The sequence below is a fragment of the Catharus ustulatus genome, chromosome 24, assembly GCF_009819885.2.
Source record: "Catharus ustulatus isolate bCatUst1 chromosome 24, bCatUst1.pri.v2, whole genome shotgun sequence".
In the NCBI taxonomy this organism is placed as follows: Eukaryota; Metazoa; Chordata; class Aves; order Passeriformes; family Turdidae; genus Catharus; species Catharus ustulatus.
Window position 1 is genome coordinate 435,859 of NC_046244.1, and position 15,411 is coordinate 451,269.

General features: G+C 48.6%; 1 protein-coding gene across 26 annotated transcripts in view; it reads left to right on the forward strand.

The window, feature by feature from the left end:
- The window catches only part of EIF4G3 (eukaryotic translation initiation factor 4 gamma 3), a 143,055-nt gene that overhangs the window by 113,313 nt on the left and 14,331 nt on the right, over positions 1 to 15,411 (forward strand). For all 26 annotated transcript variants that reach the window (XM_033079774.2, XM_033079779.2, XM_033079780.1 and 23 more), the window contains 10 exons: positions 2,451 to 2,621; positions 3,569 to 3,766; positions 5,293 to 5,439; positions 5,692 to 5,928; positions 7,981 to 8,085; positions 9,396 to 9,528; positions 10,534 to 10,628; positions 12,065 to 12,158; positions 12,693 to 12,810; positions 14,142 to 14,365. In XM_033079774.2, the coding sequence (XP_032935665.1) occupies positions 2,451 to 2,621; positions 3,569 to 3,766; positions 5,293 to 5,439; positions 5,692 to 5,928; positions 7,981 to 8,085; positions 9,396 to 9,528; positions 10,534 to 10,628; positions 12,065 to 12,158; positions 12,693 to 12,810; positions 14,142 to 14,365 (1,522 nt within the window). The remainder of the gene's footprint in view (positions 1 to 2,450; positions 2,622 to 3,568; positions 3,767 to 5,292; positions 5,440 to 5,691; positions 5,929 to 7,980; positions 8,086 to 9,395; positions 9,529 to 10,533; positions 10,629 to 12,064; positions 12,159 to 12,692; positions 12,811 to 14,141; positions 14,366 to 15,411) is intronic.

Genomic DNA, 15,411 nt, shown 5'->3' on the forward strand with positions numbered 1-15,411 from the left:
CCCCATGCTCCAGAACCATCATTATTTACGGGAAGCCAGGCCTGAGCTCAGACACGTCTTTAACTTGCTGTATAAATCTGGAGCCAAAAACCCCAGACCCTTAGATCATTTCGGTTAAAAGTTAGATCCGTCTATTATTTTATTGCATCTTCAAAGGAGGCTTCTGTTCACTGATTGAAAACCTAATCACACAGTTGGAATTGAGTTTGTTCACAGATATTAAAATTATACAGTCTCAAAGAAAGTCTTTGTTGTGTTGATGCCTGAAAGGTCTGGGCTCAAAGGCAGCCAGATGTGAGGAGGTGACACATGACACACTGGTGCTCCATGCATCCCTCAGTTTTCCAGGGGAGTCACCTCCTTCAGGTGTGGGTGTTTGCTAACAAGGAACGTTTGCATGGACCCGTGCCGAGGAAGCATCGACCTCTGCGACTCCGTCCCGCGCGGTCCAGCCTGGCGTGTTTGGGAGGTCCTTCAGAGCAGAGGTGCCTCTGTGCAGGAGATGGGCTGGCTGCAGGTCGCATCTCCTTGGCTTTGCCCCTGTTCTGGGCAGAATGAGCTCAAAGGTTTGGGTTTTCTGTGCACACTCCAGCCTGGCTCTGATTACAGAGCTGTCCACAGGCAGGAGGTGTTTGGTGAGCTCTGGCACACATGGCTGGGGCTAGTCAGTTTTCTGTTACATCACTGCCTGTTTTTTTCAGCTGGAGGGAAGTCTCTTCTCTCCACCTTTGCAGAATGTTCAGAACCTGGGCAGCAGAACTGTGTAACACCGGAGGTGGTGTGTGAAGGCAGGGCTGCCGTCAAGCCTTGCTGTGCTAGACCAGTGTCAGTCAGGATTCAGGGTGGGAGCAGAGAGGGGACATAGGGAGTGTTCAGAGTCTGCTTTAGGAAGGTGTCTGACACACAAAAACACCCTGAAGGCTCCCTGTTCCACTGTTGACTCCTGAGGAGTGATCAGCTGGTGTGGTTGGACTTAATGATCTTGGAGATCTTTTCCAAGGTAAATGATTCTGTGAATTACAGCATTCATGGGGCTTGTGCCCCTTGCAGTTTGAGTAATCTGCTGGGCTATTTCTGTGTGTGGCAGGGGGTGTGAACAGGGGTCTTTGCAAGCTGAGAGGAGCCCAGTGACACCCTGCCCCTCAAAACCCTCTCCCAGGCATCTCTGGGCACATGGAGCAGGCTGTGGCATAAGGTCATTGCCTTCTGACAACATCTTTCTCTGTTGCTGTTTTCCCATAATGAGGCCCAAACAAGAGCTCCAGCACTGCTGGTGTTCCTGTTCATTTGCACACATTTACTTTGTCAAAGGCAAGTGGTTGAACTCCCTCCTGCCTTTAAGAAGGATTTTGCCTTTCAGTAACACAAACCCAGGTTTGTGGCTGATGTATGACATAAGAGGCACCAGCCAGGAGCCCTTTCCTCCTATTCATTGAAGCTCTTCAAGTAACTGCAGTGGTTTAGCCTTTTTGGTGCTCGTTGAAAATCCCTTTGTTGAACAAAGCTGTCTTTGAAACAGCCCATCTTCGATGAGTGGCTGCTGAGCAGATTAATTACTGCTGTGGGAAGTACCAGGTTTGATAATGGGGTTTTGCTGTGTTAATTTGTACCTTGAGGTTGGCCATTTGTGATAAATGAGTTCAGAAATATGAAAGAGCGTAGGGGGAAGAGCAACCTCCCAACAGCACCTGGTACCTATAGTCCTTAATCAGAAGCTCTCAAATGATGAAGAGGAGGTTTGGGGGTGTCTTGTGCCCTACCACTTGTACATCTGGTGAAAAACTCCCCAGGTGTGGCAGGTTTTGTGCCTGTTTGGGAAGAGCATTACATTACACAGGATTGCAGAGGTGCTTAGGCAGTTCCAAAGCTCCCTGATTCCCTTTCTGCTGTGAAACCCAGAGTTTGTCCCGTATTTGTTAGGATCTTTATTTTTAGAGTACAGGAGCTGCAGTGATACTCCTTCACTGTGTTTTATGTAAATCCAATCTCAAATTGGCTTTGTTGGAAGCAATCTCCAGTAAAACATTTCTGGCAGAGCTGCTAATTTATCATTGTCTAAGTGCTTGGGATGGCATGTTTGAAATACACCTGTAAGGGCTGAATTCTTCTACACCTTGCTGTGATGTCTCAGTTATGCAGTTTCCGCAGAGGCACCTTTGGCCAGTCAGGGTCAGTTCTGCTCCCTGTAGCAGCACCTGGAGTGCCGCTAGGTTGTGTAGGCAGAGTCATCCCATCTTTCTGTTGGGAAAAGCTGCTCAGAGAAATGTGTTTGGTGTCTTCACATTCCCTGTGAGCAACCTGGAGCAGTACTGAGTTGGAGGGACTCCTCATGTCCCAGCAGGACATGCTGGTGGCCAGCGGTGCTGTCAGTGGATGTTGGCATTTGCCCCAGAGCGTGTTATCCAGCGTGAGCCTAAAGTGGGATATAACAAGGAATGTTTTTGTCCTAGTTGTTGAATGTTGGACCGAGGAGATCTCAGCCGGGCCAGAGGAGGGAGCCCAGGAAGATCATCACTGTGTGTGTGAAGGAGGATGTGCACCTGAAGAAGGCAGAGAATGCCTGGAAGCCGAGCCTGAAGAGGGAGAACCAAACGGAGGACCCAGAAAATGTCAAAACCCAGGTGAGAGCATAAGCAGGTCTGAGGGTGCAGCAGCTGCACTAGATAATGGTAATTTGCCTTCCCTCTTGTATCAGACAATGAGAAAGGGCAATGAATTGCAGTTGCAATCCCAGCTTTCCTCTATCTTGATGGTATTTTTTGTGTTTATTCTTGACCTGGCTTTTAAATGCCAGTCCTGTATATTAAGCAGAGAACACCAGACAACCTCCTGTATCTCTTCCAGGATTTCTTTCCCACTGCTGTTTTACTGGAATATTTCTGTCTCTGTTTTAAAGCAAAGAGCCCTACATTCATACAGCACAGAACTTGGTTTTCATCTTTTAAACCATATTTCTGCCCTTAATCCTCAGCAAGACTGAGGTTCTTCTGTGAAATCCCTCACTTGGTCCTGCCCAACCCCATGGTGCCATCTGAAACTCTCTCTGTCTTTCTCCCCCTCCACTCCTTCATGGGGCACTCGCTCTGGAAGGAGGTGTTTGTCTGGTGGTCAAGCTTGTAATTTGTAGGATAAGTTGGGATTGAAGGACGCTGGAATTCTGTTCTTGGAGCTAATAGTGACATTGTTGACCTCATTATCATCCTGGATAGGGAAAGATAAGGTGCCTTGAAGTGAATTATAGGAGAGGTTGGTTACCTCTGGCTGAAGGAGACAGAGGCCATTCCCTGTTAATTTATATTTCATGGTAAACTGATATAAAGGAGCGTATTTCTGACAGGAAGGGCTTTGTGCCTCTGTTGGATGTTTCCAAAACTCCTGCCCTGTAGTCTTGGTCTTTGATAGCCAAGTGAGAACTGGGGTTGGGCTGTGCAGAAACGTGTGGTGTGTCCCTCAGCTTCCCAGACATTCCTACAGGATGTCTCCATTCCCCTGTGGGAAGCATCCTGGCTCATTCCTGAAAGCCCCCTGCACCACTTGTGCCTGAACTTGTGATGTTTCTGTCATTCAGGAGCTGTTCCGCAAAGTACGGAGCATCTTGAACAAGCTGACGCCCCAGATGTTCAACCAGCTCATGAAGCAGGTGACAGACCTGACAGTGGACACGGAGGAGAGGCTGAAGGGAGTTATCGACCTGGTCTTCGAGAAGGCCATTGATGAGCCCAGCTTCTCTGTGGCATACGCCAACATGTGCCGGTGCCTAGTGACGGTAAGAGCTGCCGGCACAGGAACTCCCCTGCCCAGGCAGTGACAGAAACTGCAGAGAGCAGAGTTAATTATCAGTTTCTGAGTGTAAGTAAGAGTAATTACAGTAATTTCACGACTATAAGGCGCACCCTTTTGACTAAAATTTTGGCCCAAACCCAGAAGTGCACCTTATAGTCCGGTGCGCCTTATATATGGACAGAGTTCAGAAATTTGCTTACCCGGAAGCGTGAGCCGCGAGCCGCGGTGGGAGCCGGCAGGACCACGGCTGCCAGGTGGAGGCGGGGCCGCAGGGCTGCGGCTGCTGGGTGGAGGCAGGGCCCGGGGCCTGTGGCTGCCGGCGTGGGGTAGGGCCGGGGGCCTGTGGCTACCAGGTACAGGCGAGCCTGGGGGCCCACAGCGCTGCGGCTGCCGGGTGCAGGAAAGCCCAGGGGCCCGTGGCTGCCGGGTGCAGGCAAGCCCGGGGGCCTGCGGGGCCACTTCTGCCAGGTACAGGCGAGCCCGGGGGCCCGTGGCTGCTGGGTGTAGGTGAGCCTGGGGGCCCGCAGCGCTGTGGCTGCTGAGTGCAGGTGAGCCTGGGGGCCCGCAGTGCCACAGCTGCCGGGTGCAGGCGGGCCCGCAGAGCCGCGGCTGCCGGGTGGAGGCGGGACTTCAGCCAGCAACCGCACGGAGGGAGCCAGTGGTGGATCCTCACTGCAAAAAAAAAAGTGCGCCTTATATTGCGGTGCGCCTTATGTATCGGCAAAAGTTCAGAAATTTGCCGACACCCGAAAGTGTGCCTTATAATCCGGTGCGCCTTATAGTCATGAAATTACTATAATGTGGAGTATTGCTTTGTTGGCCATGCCAGAGGCAGAGGGATTTGCTTGGACTCCTTGCTCCACCTGGTCACAAGATGAGTTGTATTTGGGAAGTTCATGGAATCACAGAAGCATGGAATAGTATAGGTGGGAAAGGGAACTTAAAATTCTTCTCATTCCACCCACTGACGTAGGCAGGAACACCTTCCACTATCCCAGGCTGCTCCCAACCCCACCCAACCTGGTGTTGGAAACTTCTGGGATGGGGCAACCACGGCTGCTCTGGACACCCTGTTCCAGGACCTCACTATTCCTCTGTGTCTGTCAGTTCCAAGGGAGCCCAAGATGAGTCAGGCTTTGCACAGATCATTCTCAGATAGTGAATTTGGGACAAAAGAACCCCCAGGCCCTTCATGACATGCAGTGAAGGAATATGGCTTAAGCCTTCAGCACATAAGAGGAGTTTTTAAGCAGGGGGTGTTTTTAAGGAATCCTATGGATGGAAATGTAATTCATCCCCCGGGCGGAGGTGGTGTCAGCCAAGTTTGGAGTGTGACTTTGCATCTACAATGTAAAACTCCTCTGGAAATCCTGATGTGAGTCTTTACTGTCACAGCCTTGTGGAGCTGCACGGTTCAACATGAAGAGGAAAATAAATTGTTATAGATGACCCTTCCTCTGTGGAGTTTATCCCTATTTCTGCTGATGTTTTTCTTCCTTCTCACTCCAGCTGAAAGTGCCCATGGCAGACAAACCTGGGAGCACAGTAAATTTCCGTAAGTTGCTGTTAAATCGCTGCCAGAAGGAATTTGAAAAGGACAAGGCTGATGATGATGTGTTTGAAAAGAAGCAGAAAGAACTCGAAGCTGCCACCACTGTAAGTGTTGTTTTTCTCCGTAAGTTCTCAGATCGCCCTCAGAAATGTATTTCCTTTTGAGATGGCAGTTGATTTGGAGGGATTTGCCTGAGGATAATAAAAAATACTTGCCTTGCCAGTGGGTTCATCCCAGAATTTTTCTGGGCTTTAGGAGAAAAAGAGAGAACATGTCTGTGGACATAAAACTGGATCTTTCAAAGAGTTCTGTGCACTGGGAACATGGTTTTGCAGAGCTGTTTTCCTGTTTTACAGCCAGAGGAGAAGACGCGGCTCCACGATGAGCTGGAAGAGGCCAAGGACAAAGCCCGGCGGAGATCCATTGGGAATATAAAATTCATCGGCGAACTTTTCAAGCTGAAGATGCTGACGGAGGCCATCATGCACGACTGCGTGGTGAAGCTGCTGAAAAACCATGACGAGGAGTCCCTCGAGTGCCTTTGCCGCCTGCTCACGACCATTGGCAAGGACCTGGACTTTGAGAAGGCAAAGGTGGGGCACGAATGGGAGTGAGGGATGAGGCTCTCTGGGCAGGGCTGGAAAAAAGGGTGTGGAGTATTTTTATTTGAAGATTTGTTTTTTCTTCAGGAATTTCCATATGGCATGAGGAAGTCATCCACTCCTCTGTGGATGTTTTGTCATGACCTGGCCTTGCTCCCTGCTCTGTAATAGATTCTGTATCATTTTCAGCAGTGTTCTCTAGTTGTTATTTCCAAAGATTTTATCCAAACACACAGTCCAGAAATGCTCAACATTTACTTTTTCCAAGTTGAATGTCCCTCTTTCTTCGCAGTTCCCTAAACATTCATATTTCCAGTTGAAGGTTTATGTTTCCTACAGAAGCCATCGTGAAATGTGCTGTTCAGGTTAAATCTAAAACATGCCCATTAACCTGTCCAAACCCCCACCTGAGCCTCGGGGGTGCCTGTGTTTTGTCATCATTGCCTCCAGTTGTGCTGGGATGTGGTAGCTGTTCTGCAGCTGCAGTGCTCCTGTATCCTCCTCCCCATTTTCCAGCAGCTGTATCTGTAGCACAGACCATTGCGCTCTCCAAGAGCTTCTCTTGGCACAAACAGTCTGCTGGTCCTTCACAAAAGTCAGGCTTGGAGGGTTTTGCCAGGAATCAGTGGGACTCAGTTCTGGAAACAAATGTAGCTAATTGTGTTCAGCTGCCCCGGGCAGGGAGTTCCCTCTCCACTCTCTGGGTCTCTGGGATCACAGCAGATCAATCCTGAGCCTTAAGGGGAAGGAATTTCCCAGACTGTTCTGTGAGCATTGATCAAAACAATGAGGTTTATCATCAGGCCCAGGCTAAACACCCCGTGCTGTGAGTGCCGGCACCAGCATGGGTTTCAGTTTCTCCATGTGCTTTGAGAAGAAAACCAGGTCTGACTTCCAAGCTGAGGTCAGGCTGGACGAGGCCTGAGTGCTGTTTTGGGCTTTTTGAGCACTGTAAAAGCCAACATTTTGGTGCTCTGCTGGTTCTTACCCTCAAGCTGGAGCATGGCAGGACATGGAGTGAGGGAGCAATTCCAGAGTCTCTGTCCCGTCTTTGGGGTTGATTATTTCTGTAAAGACTGAGAGAATCTTTCTTAATGGGGTAGACATTTTATTATGTATTTTTATTGAAGCTGAACTGTTACTCATAGTTTAATTAAAACTTCTGAACAAAGTCCATTGGAAGTGTTTCCCCATCATCCCTAACTTTGGAAACATTTGCTCCCAGAGCTGGAACTTTCCAAGGCAAGGCCAGACACAAATTTGAATGGATTTTTTTCTTGTTTGTTTAACTAGAAGGACAAGAGTTTAGCTGTTTTTTAGTGAAGAGGATGGGAGATGGGGTAGGAAACCACTCTGAAACTCTTGTTTGAAACAACCAGAGACTCTATTTTGAGAAAAAGGCTTTTTAGAGCTTGGTGAGCCAAATTTAGACCTAACGGGAGCTTCTCTGCTGATCTCAATTCATGTCTTAGTGTGAACCAATTGGGATTCTACCACATCACAATTTTCTGGATGAGAAGGAGTTTTTGGGGTTTTTTCCCACAGCTCAGTCCATTAAACTGTTATTGCAGAGAGACCCAGAGCTGCTGCTCAGTCTGGTCTGGCTCAGCTCAGGGGATGAACCATGGAATGATGTGTCTTAGGCTGGTTTTGTACCCGTTTTGTTTTCTGAGCCAGTTTTTCTTGGGCTGAGGTGAGCACACAGCTGATTTGAGGAGATGAAGCTCATATTGAGACATATTTTTAATGGATGTAATGTTTATTATGTACATGCAGAGGATGTAGATGGTTTGTGTAATTAAAAACCCAGAGAAAGTGTGTGTCTGTACAGTTGTGCCTCATCTCCTGCACATGCTGCCCTGTGCACCCTCAAATCCATCCTGGAGGAGTGTACAGGACCCAGCACTCACCTCTCTGAGGAGCAGCCCTGTGTCCCTGATGTTTCTGGCACAGAAATCCTGGAATGCGGGACCTGCTGTGTGCCCCTCAAGGAAGTGTTTTCATTTTTCTCCACAACGTGCTGATGATATTTTTCTTGTCTAGCCCCGCATGGACCAGTATTTTAATCAGATGGAGAAGATTGTGAAAGAAAGGAAAACCTCCTCAAGGATTCGGTTCATGCTTCAGGATGTAATAGACCTAAGGCTGGTAGGTCCTAGCTCCAGTGACGTAAGCATGAAATCATGGAAGGCTGCACTGGTCTGGGTTGGAAGGAACTTTAAGGATCATCTCGTTCCATGGACAGGGCCACTTTCCTCTGTCCCAGGGTGCTCCAAGCTCCATCCAACTTGGATTTGGACACTGCCAGAGATCCAGGGGCAGCCACAGCTTCCCTGAGCACCCTGTGCCAGGGCCTCCCCATCCTTCGAGTAAAGAATTTCTTCCAATATCCCATCTGACCCTGCCCTATGGCAGTGGCTTTGTGCCATTCCCCCTTGTCCCAAGTCTCTCTCGTGCTCTCCTGTAGCCCCTTTAGGCCCTGGGGCCTTCTCCAGGTGAAGATACCCAGCTCTCGTGCCAGTCTGTCATGTTCCCTTCCATATCCAGGCTGGATAAGCTCTCATGAAAGAACAGGGGTTCATGTCTCAAGTGTTGTTAGGGGGAGATCTGTTCCACTTCTCCCCAAAGTCTGACTGTTCAAAGCCAGGAAATGTTTCCATGTTGTCCTGGTGCTGTGGTCAGTACACATGTGCTGCAGGGGATTCCTCACTGTGCAGGTGAAGACATGACCATGGGTGGAACAAACCTTCCCAGCACATGTAATTCCCCACCAGGGGAGCTGGTTTGGGTTGCATGCCTGAAGTCACCATTTTGGCTGCAGGTAGAGAATTACCTGAGAGCTGATAATTACCCTGAGAGCTGTAATGAGGCTGCAGCAAGATAAGGGACAGTGTGGTCATTCCAGGGCTGGAAGGATCTGGGCACTGCATGGCTGAAAAGACCCACCAAGCGAGGAAAGTGGTTTTGGAGTGACAGCTTCTCTCTGCAGGATTCTTGTGTCAGCCATCACCATTCCTGGAGTACAAAGTACTGTCTCCACTTAAAATCAGTCACTTCTTGCTTTTTTTTATTTTCAAGGTTTCATTTTTTCCCTCAAGCTTGGAGGAAAGGCTCCCACCAAGGGTATCAGTCATAAACAGAGAGTGACAGCAGCTTTTCTCTTTCCTCTGAACCTTGAAAGAGAAGCTGGGAATGTGCAGGTTGGGTGTTAAGGTGTCCTGAATTTAGTCAGGTTTTTTGCTGCAGTCTCTGTACCTGAGTACAAGGTTCTGCTCTCTGGTGCTGGGATAACCGTGTCCATAATGTGTCTCAGCTCCACAGGATTTTCTGCAGCCCCTCTAAGGCATGACAAGGGTGGGAGGATGAGGCCTTATTCTTAGTGTTCAAATTACTTGTGTTTGATGATCCCCTGGAAGTTTCCCTGAACACATGTTTGGTTCTTTTTGCTTCTTCCCCAGTGTAACTGGGTGTCACGAAGAGCAGACCAGGGCCCCAAGACCATCGAGCAGATCCATAAAGAAGCCAAGATTGAAGAGCAGGAGGAACAGAGGAAGGTGCAACAACTCATGACCAAAGACAAGAGGAGACCGGGTAAAGTAAAAGCCAAGTTCCTGCCACTCATTTCATATCCAGTGGCCTTAGAGGGAATCCTACATAAAAGGAAAAAATCTGTGGGGTTTTTTTTCCTAAGTGTAATGGGTACGGGGCATGGGGCCTGATATGGCAGAGGCTGGAAAAGGAACAGATCTACCATGGATTGGCTGTGGGGATTTTCAGGGGCAAATCTCATGGGTGAAAATAGCCAACCACAGGCCAGCAGTTCTTAAGCTTTCCGTTCATGCAAACCATGTTTGATTTTGTGACAGGCTGCCAAAAATCTCTTCTAACAAGTTATTACTTATCAGTCAGATTTACCATCCATTCTCATGCACTGCAGAGTCTCATTTCAAGACAAGAACATCTCATTTCAGGAGTAACCATGTTGTCTTTAGTTGTTAAAGTCATGAGGTGCTGACTCTGTCTGAAGGAGTGTCTTGGCGTCACCTTAAACTGCTCCTGGCCCTCAGGGAACTACCTGAAGATGAATTTGGAATGACTGGGAAAATGAAGATTGGGACAGACCAGGGCAAGGAGAAAGTAATTTTGGGGATTCTTCAGTACTAAGGATTGTCGAATGGAAGTGCTTTGAAAACAGGTTGTAAAGAAAATACATGTAGACTTTAATTATCCTAAAAGTAGACACCAGGAGAAGGTGAGGAACCTGGGAGTGCCTGAGGGTCTCCATGTCAGACCAGCCAAGCGCTGCAGGAATAATTGTGGGGTGAGTGAGGCTCTGGTCAGGGAAGGCATCTCATCTACTCCTTCCCTGAGCTCATGAACGTGCAGCACCCAGAGAAATGCAGATAAATCCAGCCAGGAACCATCCCTTCCAAAAGCAGCCCTTGAAAGGAGTGAGAGCTGTTATGTCCAGACTGTTGTGTGAGAACACAAGGGCAGGCTGGTTATGTCATGTCAGTGTGAAAGATGTTCCTGAGCAGGACCCTGTCAGTCAGAGCAGCGGGATGAGCTGAGGGAGGCTCTGTTTTTCATCTTCAGGTGTCCCGCGGGTCGATGAAGGCGGCTGGAACACTGTGCAGGGGGCAAAGAACAGCAGAGTGTTGGACCCCACCAAGTTCCTTAAAATCACCAAGGTAGGTGCCAGCACAAGCCTCCTTCAGGACAATAAAACATCTGTTAGTCAGGAAGGACTGGGATGGTGTGTACAGGTCAAAACTTGAGGGAAAGGAGTGTGCAGACTTACTTTCTCAGGTTCACAGTGTTCTTTTAGTAATCCAGAAGCTCTCACAGTCAGAAAATCTGCATTTTATTCAGTGATGAAAATGTGAGCTAGGGTATTGTGTGACATGGAGATGCAGCACAGCACTCATTTTCCATGGGTCTCAAACACCTGCTGGAAATTCTCGGCTGCCTCAAGTTCTTGAGACCCTATTCTGATGCTGCTATTCATTAAAACAGGGAGGCCACATCTACTTTGTGTCACAAACAGCAGCACTTCAGACTTAGGAGGCTCCAGTAGAATGGGAAGAGCTGTGACTGCTTTTAGAGGTTTCTCGTCTTGGTGGCATGGCTGCATCCCCTCATGTTCATCCTTCAGATGAGCATCTTCCTGTTATTTCACCATTCGACGGGTGGATTTGGGACTGGTTGGATTTTGGTTTTCCAGGCTTCAGGTTGGGCAAGTTGGAGATTTCTCCTTTGTATCAGAACAGCTCTGGGTTTTCTTGCCAAGGAAAAGTCTGGCCTTTGCATAAATCATTGACTCCTAAACATTCCCTTGTCCCACTTAATGTCACTCACCCTGAATTTTTACACTCAGTTCCTGGATTCTTGGAGAGCCATAAAGCAGGATCTGGACCGACTGCAGCTCTTCTGCAGATCCAGTCAGTTTGTTCCTTCTGAAAGTCATAAAACAGTCTTCAAAACTTCATTAGCAGGAAAGGTTCAGCCTCCTCCTACCTGGGCTTATGTCTCATCTGGGAAAAGCCCTTCTTCTTTGTTCCATACAAATGGAGCTGGTTCCACAGCAGCTGCTTTGGAAGGAGAGAGGAGCTCCCCTGAGATCTGCAAGGTCACAACCTCCTTGTCAATAAATTCTCCACTGAACATTGTAAAATCAGTGTTCTCTTCTTGCCAGACACAACTTCTTCCCTCCAAGTTCTGTGACCTATTGTCATCCTTTGCCCTCTGGATTGTTCGGTGCCCTGCAAGTTCCCCCAAAGCCATGACTGGAGAGTTGATGGACAGTGGAATTAGGTTGCACATCACAAACAAACTGAACATTTTTCAAGTACAGATATACTGAGTTTTTCCACCTTCCTGAGCTTCAGAATTCCCAAGAAAAAGGAGCTCCTGCTCACTGTGTATGTCTCTCACTGATATTTGGAAGATGCTCTTGTGATGCTCTTTGTTGTTTGTGTCTTCTGTCTTGGGCCACAGTTTGGTCTTCCAAAATATGTAAAGTGTATTATGGTGTTCATAAGACTGGGATTATTTCCAAAAAATCTCCCATTTATTATTACACTGTACGATTTGCCATTGTAATTGTACATCCTGGTGTATTTTACAGCCCACAATAGATGAGAAGATTCAGCTTGTGCCTAAAGCCCAGTTGGGCAGCTGGGGGAAGGGCAGCAGTGGTGGAGCCAAGGCAAGCGAGATGGGTAAGTCAGGATGGGCCCTCACCCTCGGCCTTGCTGCCAAAAAGCAGATTTGGATGGGAATCATGGAATATCCTGAGCTAGAAGGGACCCACAGGGATCAGAGTCCTGCCCCTGGCCCTCCACAGATACCCCAACAATCCCACCCTGTCCAAAGGCCCCTGGAGCTCTGGCAGCCTCAGGGCCGTGCCCATTCCTTGGGGAGCCTGGATAGTGCCAGCACCCTTTGAGGGAAGAACCTTTCCTGATATCCAGCCTAAGCCTGACACAGCTCAAGCCTTTCCTTCAGTCCTGTCCCTGCTCACAGGGCAGATATCAGAGCTGCCCCTTGGGAGGAACTGCAGTCTCCAAGGAGAGCTCTGTCAGCCTCCTGTCCTTCCCCTTTGTGTGACCTCCTGGCAAGAAGGGTTAAAGTGAGGCAGGACCTGCCTTTTCCTGCAGTTCTGTCCCCCCGGCTCTGAAATTGCTCAGTGATACTGAGGTTATCAGCAGTCCTGACCTTGTTGCTCTGCTCTGTGTTGTCTCCACGATCTCCAGACTCCTTGCGACCAAGTGCCACAAGTCTGAACAGATTTTCTGCCCTGCAGCCTCCAGTCTCCCCAGTATCTGCCTCATCTGCATCTTCAGAACTAGAATCTCGCAGGGCCTTAACGAGGTGAGTGTCACTCCATCACTCTTCACTGTTGCACTTTGCACCCCCTCCTCTGGGCACTAGCTCTCAGAAAGAAGAGAATTCCTTGCTTTTCCAGGAATGCCTGGGTCCTTTTTCCCCCTGAGTCAGCTTTGAACATGCCTGTATATTATAATATCATAGGAGAGAGGTGGAATTAATTTTTAAAACCATTTTGATTAATGTTTTTGTTTCCTCTTCACCCTTCAGCCAAGGGTAGTTGTGTTTAACAGATTAAAAACTCTTCAGATAAAATGTAGTAATAAATAGGTTGGATTTAATAGCTCTGAATTCAGCCAGGTCAGTAGGTTTATTTATCCAGGAGAGCACACCTAAAACGTGGCAGAAATGAAGCATAAAACCATGTCTGACCCTTCCTAGCAGATGTGACCTGCCCATGCTCCCGCATCCAACAAAAAACTGCAGAGCCTTTCTCTCACTCCAATTCCTTCAGGGCTGCAACCACTCCAGCTTGGAGCATGAAACATGTATTAACCCTCAATAATTTATTAACTCTAGACCCGGTTTATAGATGCACAGTTCATTTAAAGTGCCACTGGATCTTCCTTACAGTGCACACAAGCTGCTGAAGTGTTTTCCTGGGTTGTGCCTCTAATGTTTTCCTTCCAATTTCACGTAAAACTTGGACTTACCTGGAAATTATTCCATTTTAGCATCATTTTGCCCATCTTACTCATTAACACAATAATTAATAGGACAGGTCGTTTCCAGCTGTTGTTGGGAGCCTTCACTGTTTGGGAGGTATTTTTCAATGAATGGGTAAAAAATACGACTCTCATGGAATCACAGAATGTTTTGGGTAGGAGAGAGTTGAAAGATCACCTATTCCCACCTCCTGCTATGGGCAGGGACACCTTTCACTATCCCAGGCTACTCCAAGCCCTGGCCAACCTGGCCTTGAACCCTGCCAGGCATCAAGGAGCTGCCACAACTGCTCTGGGCACCCTGTGCCAGAGCCTCCCCCCCCCAACAAGGAGGATTTTTTTTGTTACATCTAATCTGAAGCTCTCACACTATTTCAAAGTGGATCAGAGTCTTGTGTTATAAAATTCACTATTCCGTGTATAAAATGGGTGCTGTAGATCATTGCTTTTCCTTTTGTTCTCTAGGAAGCATTAGCCTGTCTACTCTGGGTATTTGAGTTTGTGCATCCCTGAAATTGAGTTAATTTTGTTTGTAGGTACAGCTGTAAGAAATGGAGTCAACAATCCTGTGGGGCTCAGGGGGTGTTTTTTTTCCCACAGTGAAGTCCTCGAGTACCTTTTCTAACCTCTGAGCGTGTTCTTGTTCGGCAGTCGTGGGAGCACGGGCAGGGAGAAGAACGACAAAGCTCTGCCACCTTCCCTGTCCCGGCCCAACACCTTCCTGCGGGGTAGCAGCAGCAAGGAGCTGCTGCTGGACAACCAGGCTCAGGAGGAGCAGCGCAGGGAGATGCTGGAGACGGTGAAGCAGCTGACAGGAGGCATGGAGATGGACAGGAACAGCACTGAGGCCGAGAGGAACAAAGCCAAGGAATCTGGTAACAGCTCCTCTGTGCCCAGGGACTCTTGCTGAATGCGTGGAAAGGCACAAGGGAGGATCTGTCAGGAGCAGTGACAAGTGTCTGTGCAGGGCACTGTGAGGCTGCTGCAGCTGGGATGCACCTCCCAGAGCTGAGTGACACAGCTAAGGCAGGCCTGGCTTATCCCTTTCACCAGCTCCTCCATAGGATCCAGTGGAGTTGAAAGGCTGCAAGTGCCAGCCCATGGCATTGTCTTACCTGTCTTACTCTGTCACTGTCTCACTGGTTTCTGGGCATAAAGTCCCCCAGATCAGTGTCAGTTCTTCAGGAATGCTTTTCCAGTGCCCAGTAAAGCCGTATATACTCTTTTAAAGCATTCCCCAGGGCCAGGGCAGGGATTTGGGTCTGGGACAGATGGTGCCCAGCAGCTTTTTAGCACCATATTGTGGCCAGCCCTCCTTCTGAGCCAGCTCTGATGCACAGGATGGTGGCCCCAACCAGGGTGACTCGTCTGTCACCTTGTCAGTTCTGCAGCTCCTGCTTTTCCCTCCTGCCAGCCTGGGCTGATATGTTAGTGGGAAAATGGGGACACTTTGGGTGATGTTCCCAGTGGACAGAACGTTTATAGCAAGGACAGCAGTCAGTGCCTTCCTTGGGAAACATCTGGAAACTGCTGCAGTGAGGGAAAGACCTCAACTACCACAGCATAGCACAGGCTTGTCCTGAAGCTTCAGGATGTTGTAGACAATCCATGGGGACCAGCGTTTTGGGATGTGACTGGGAGATTGCCTTGGGCTGCTGCCCATCGCAGTCAGCATATTTTAACTTTGCTGCAACAGCTCCCATTTAATTATTTAATGTTGGTGCAGAGCTTTGAAGGTGTTTGACCTGTGCCACTGCCAGCTGTGCTCCTGCAAGGGAGTTTGTATGGGGGAAGAGTAGCCAGGAAAGGATCACAGAATCCCAGAATGTTTTGAGTTGGAAGGAACTATAAAGCTCATCCAGTTCCAACACCCTGCTGTGGGCAGGGGCACCTTCCACCTATCCCAAGTTGCTCCAATCCC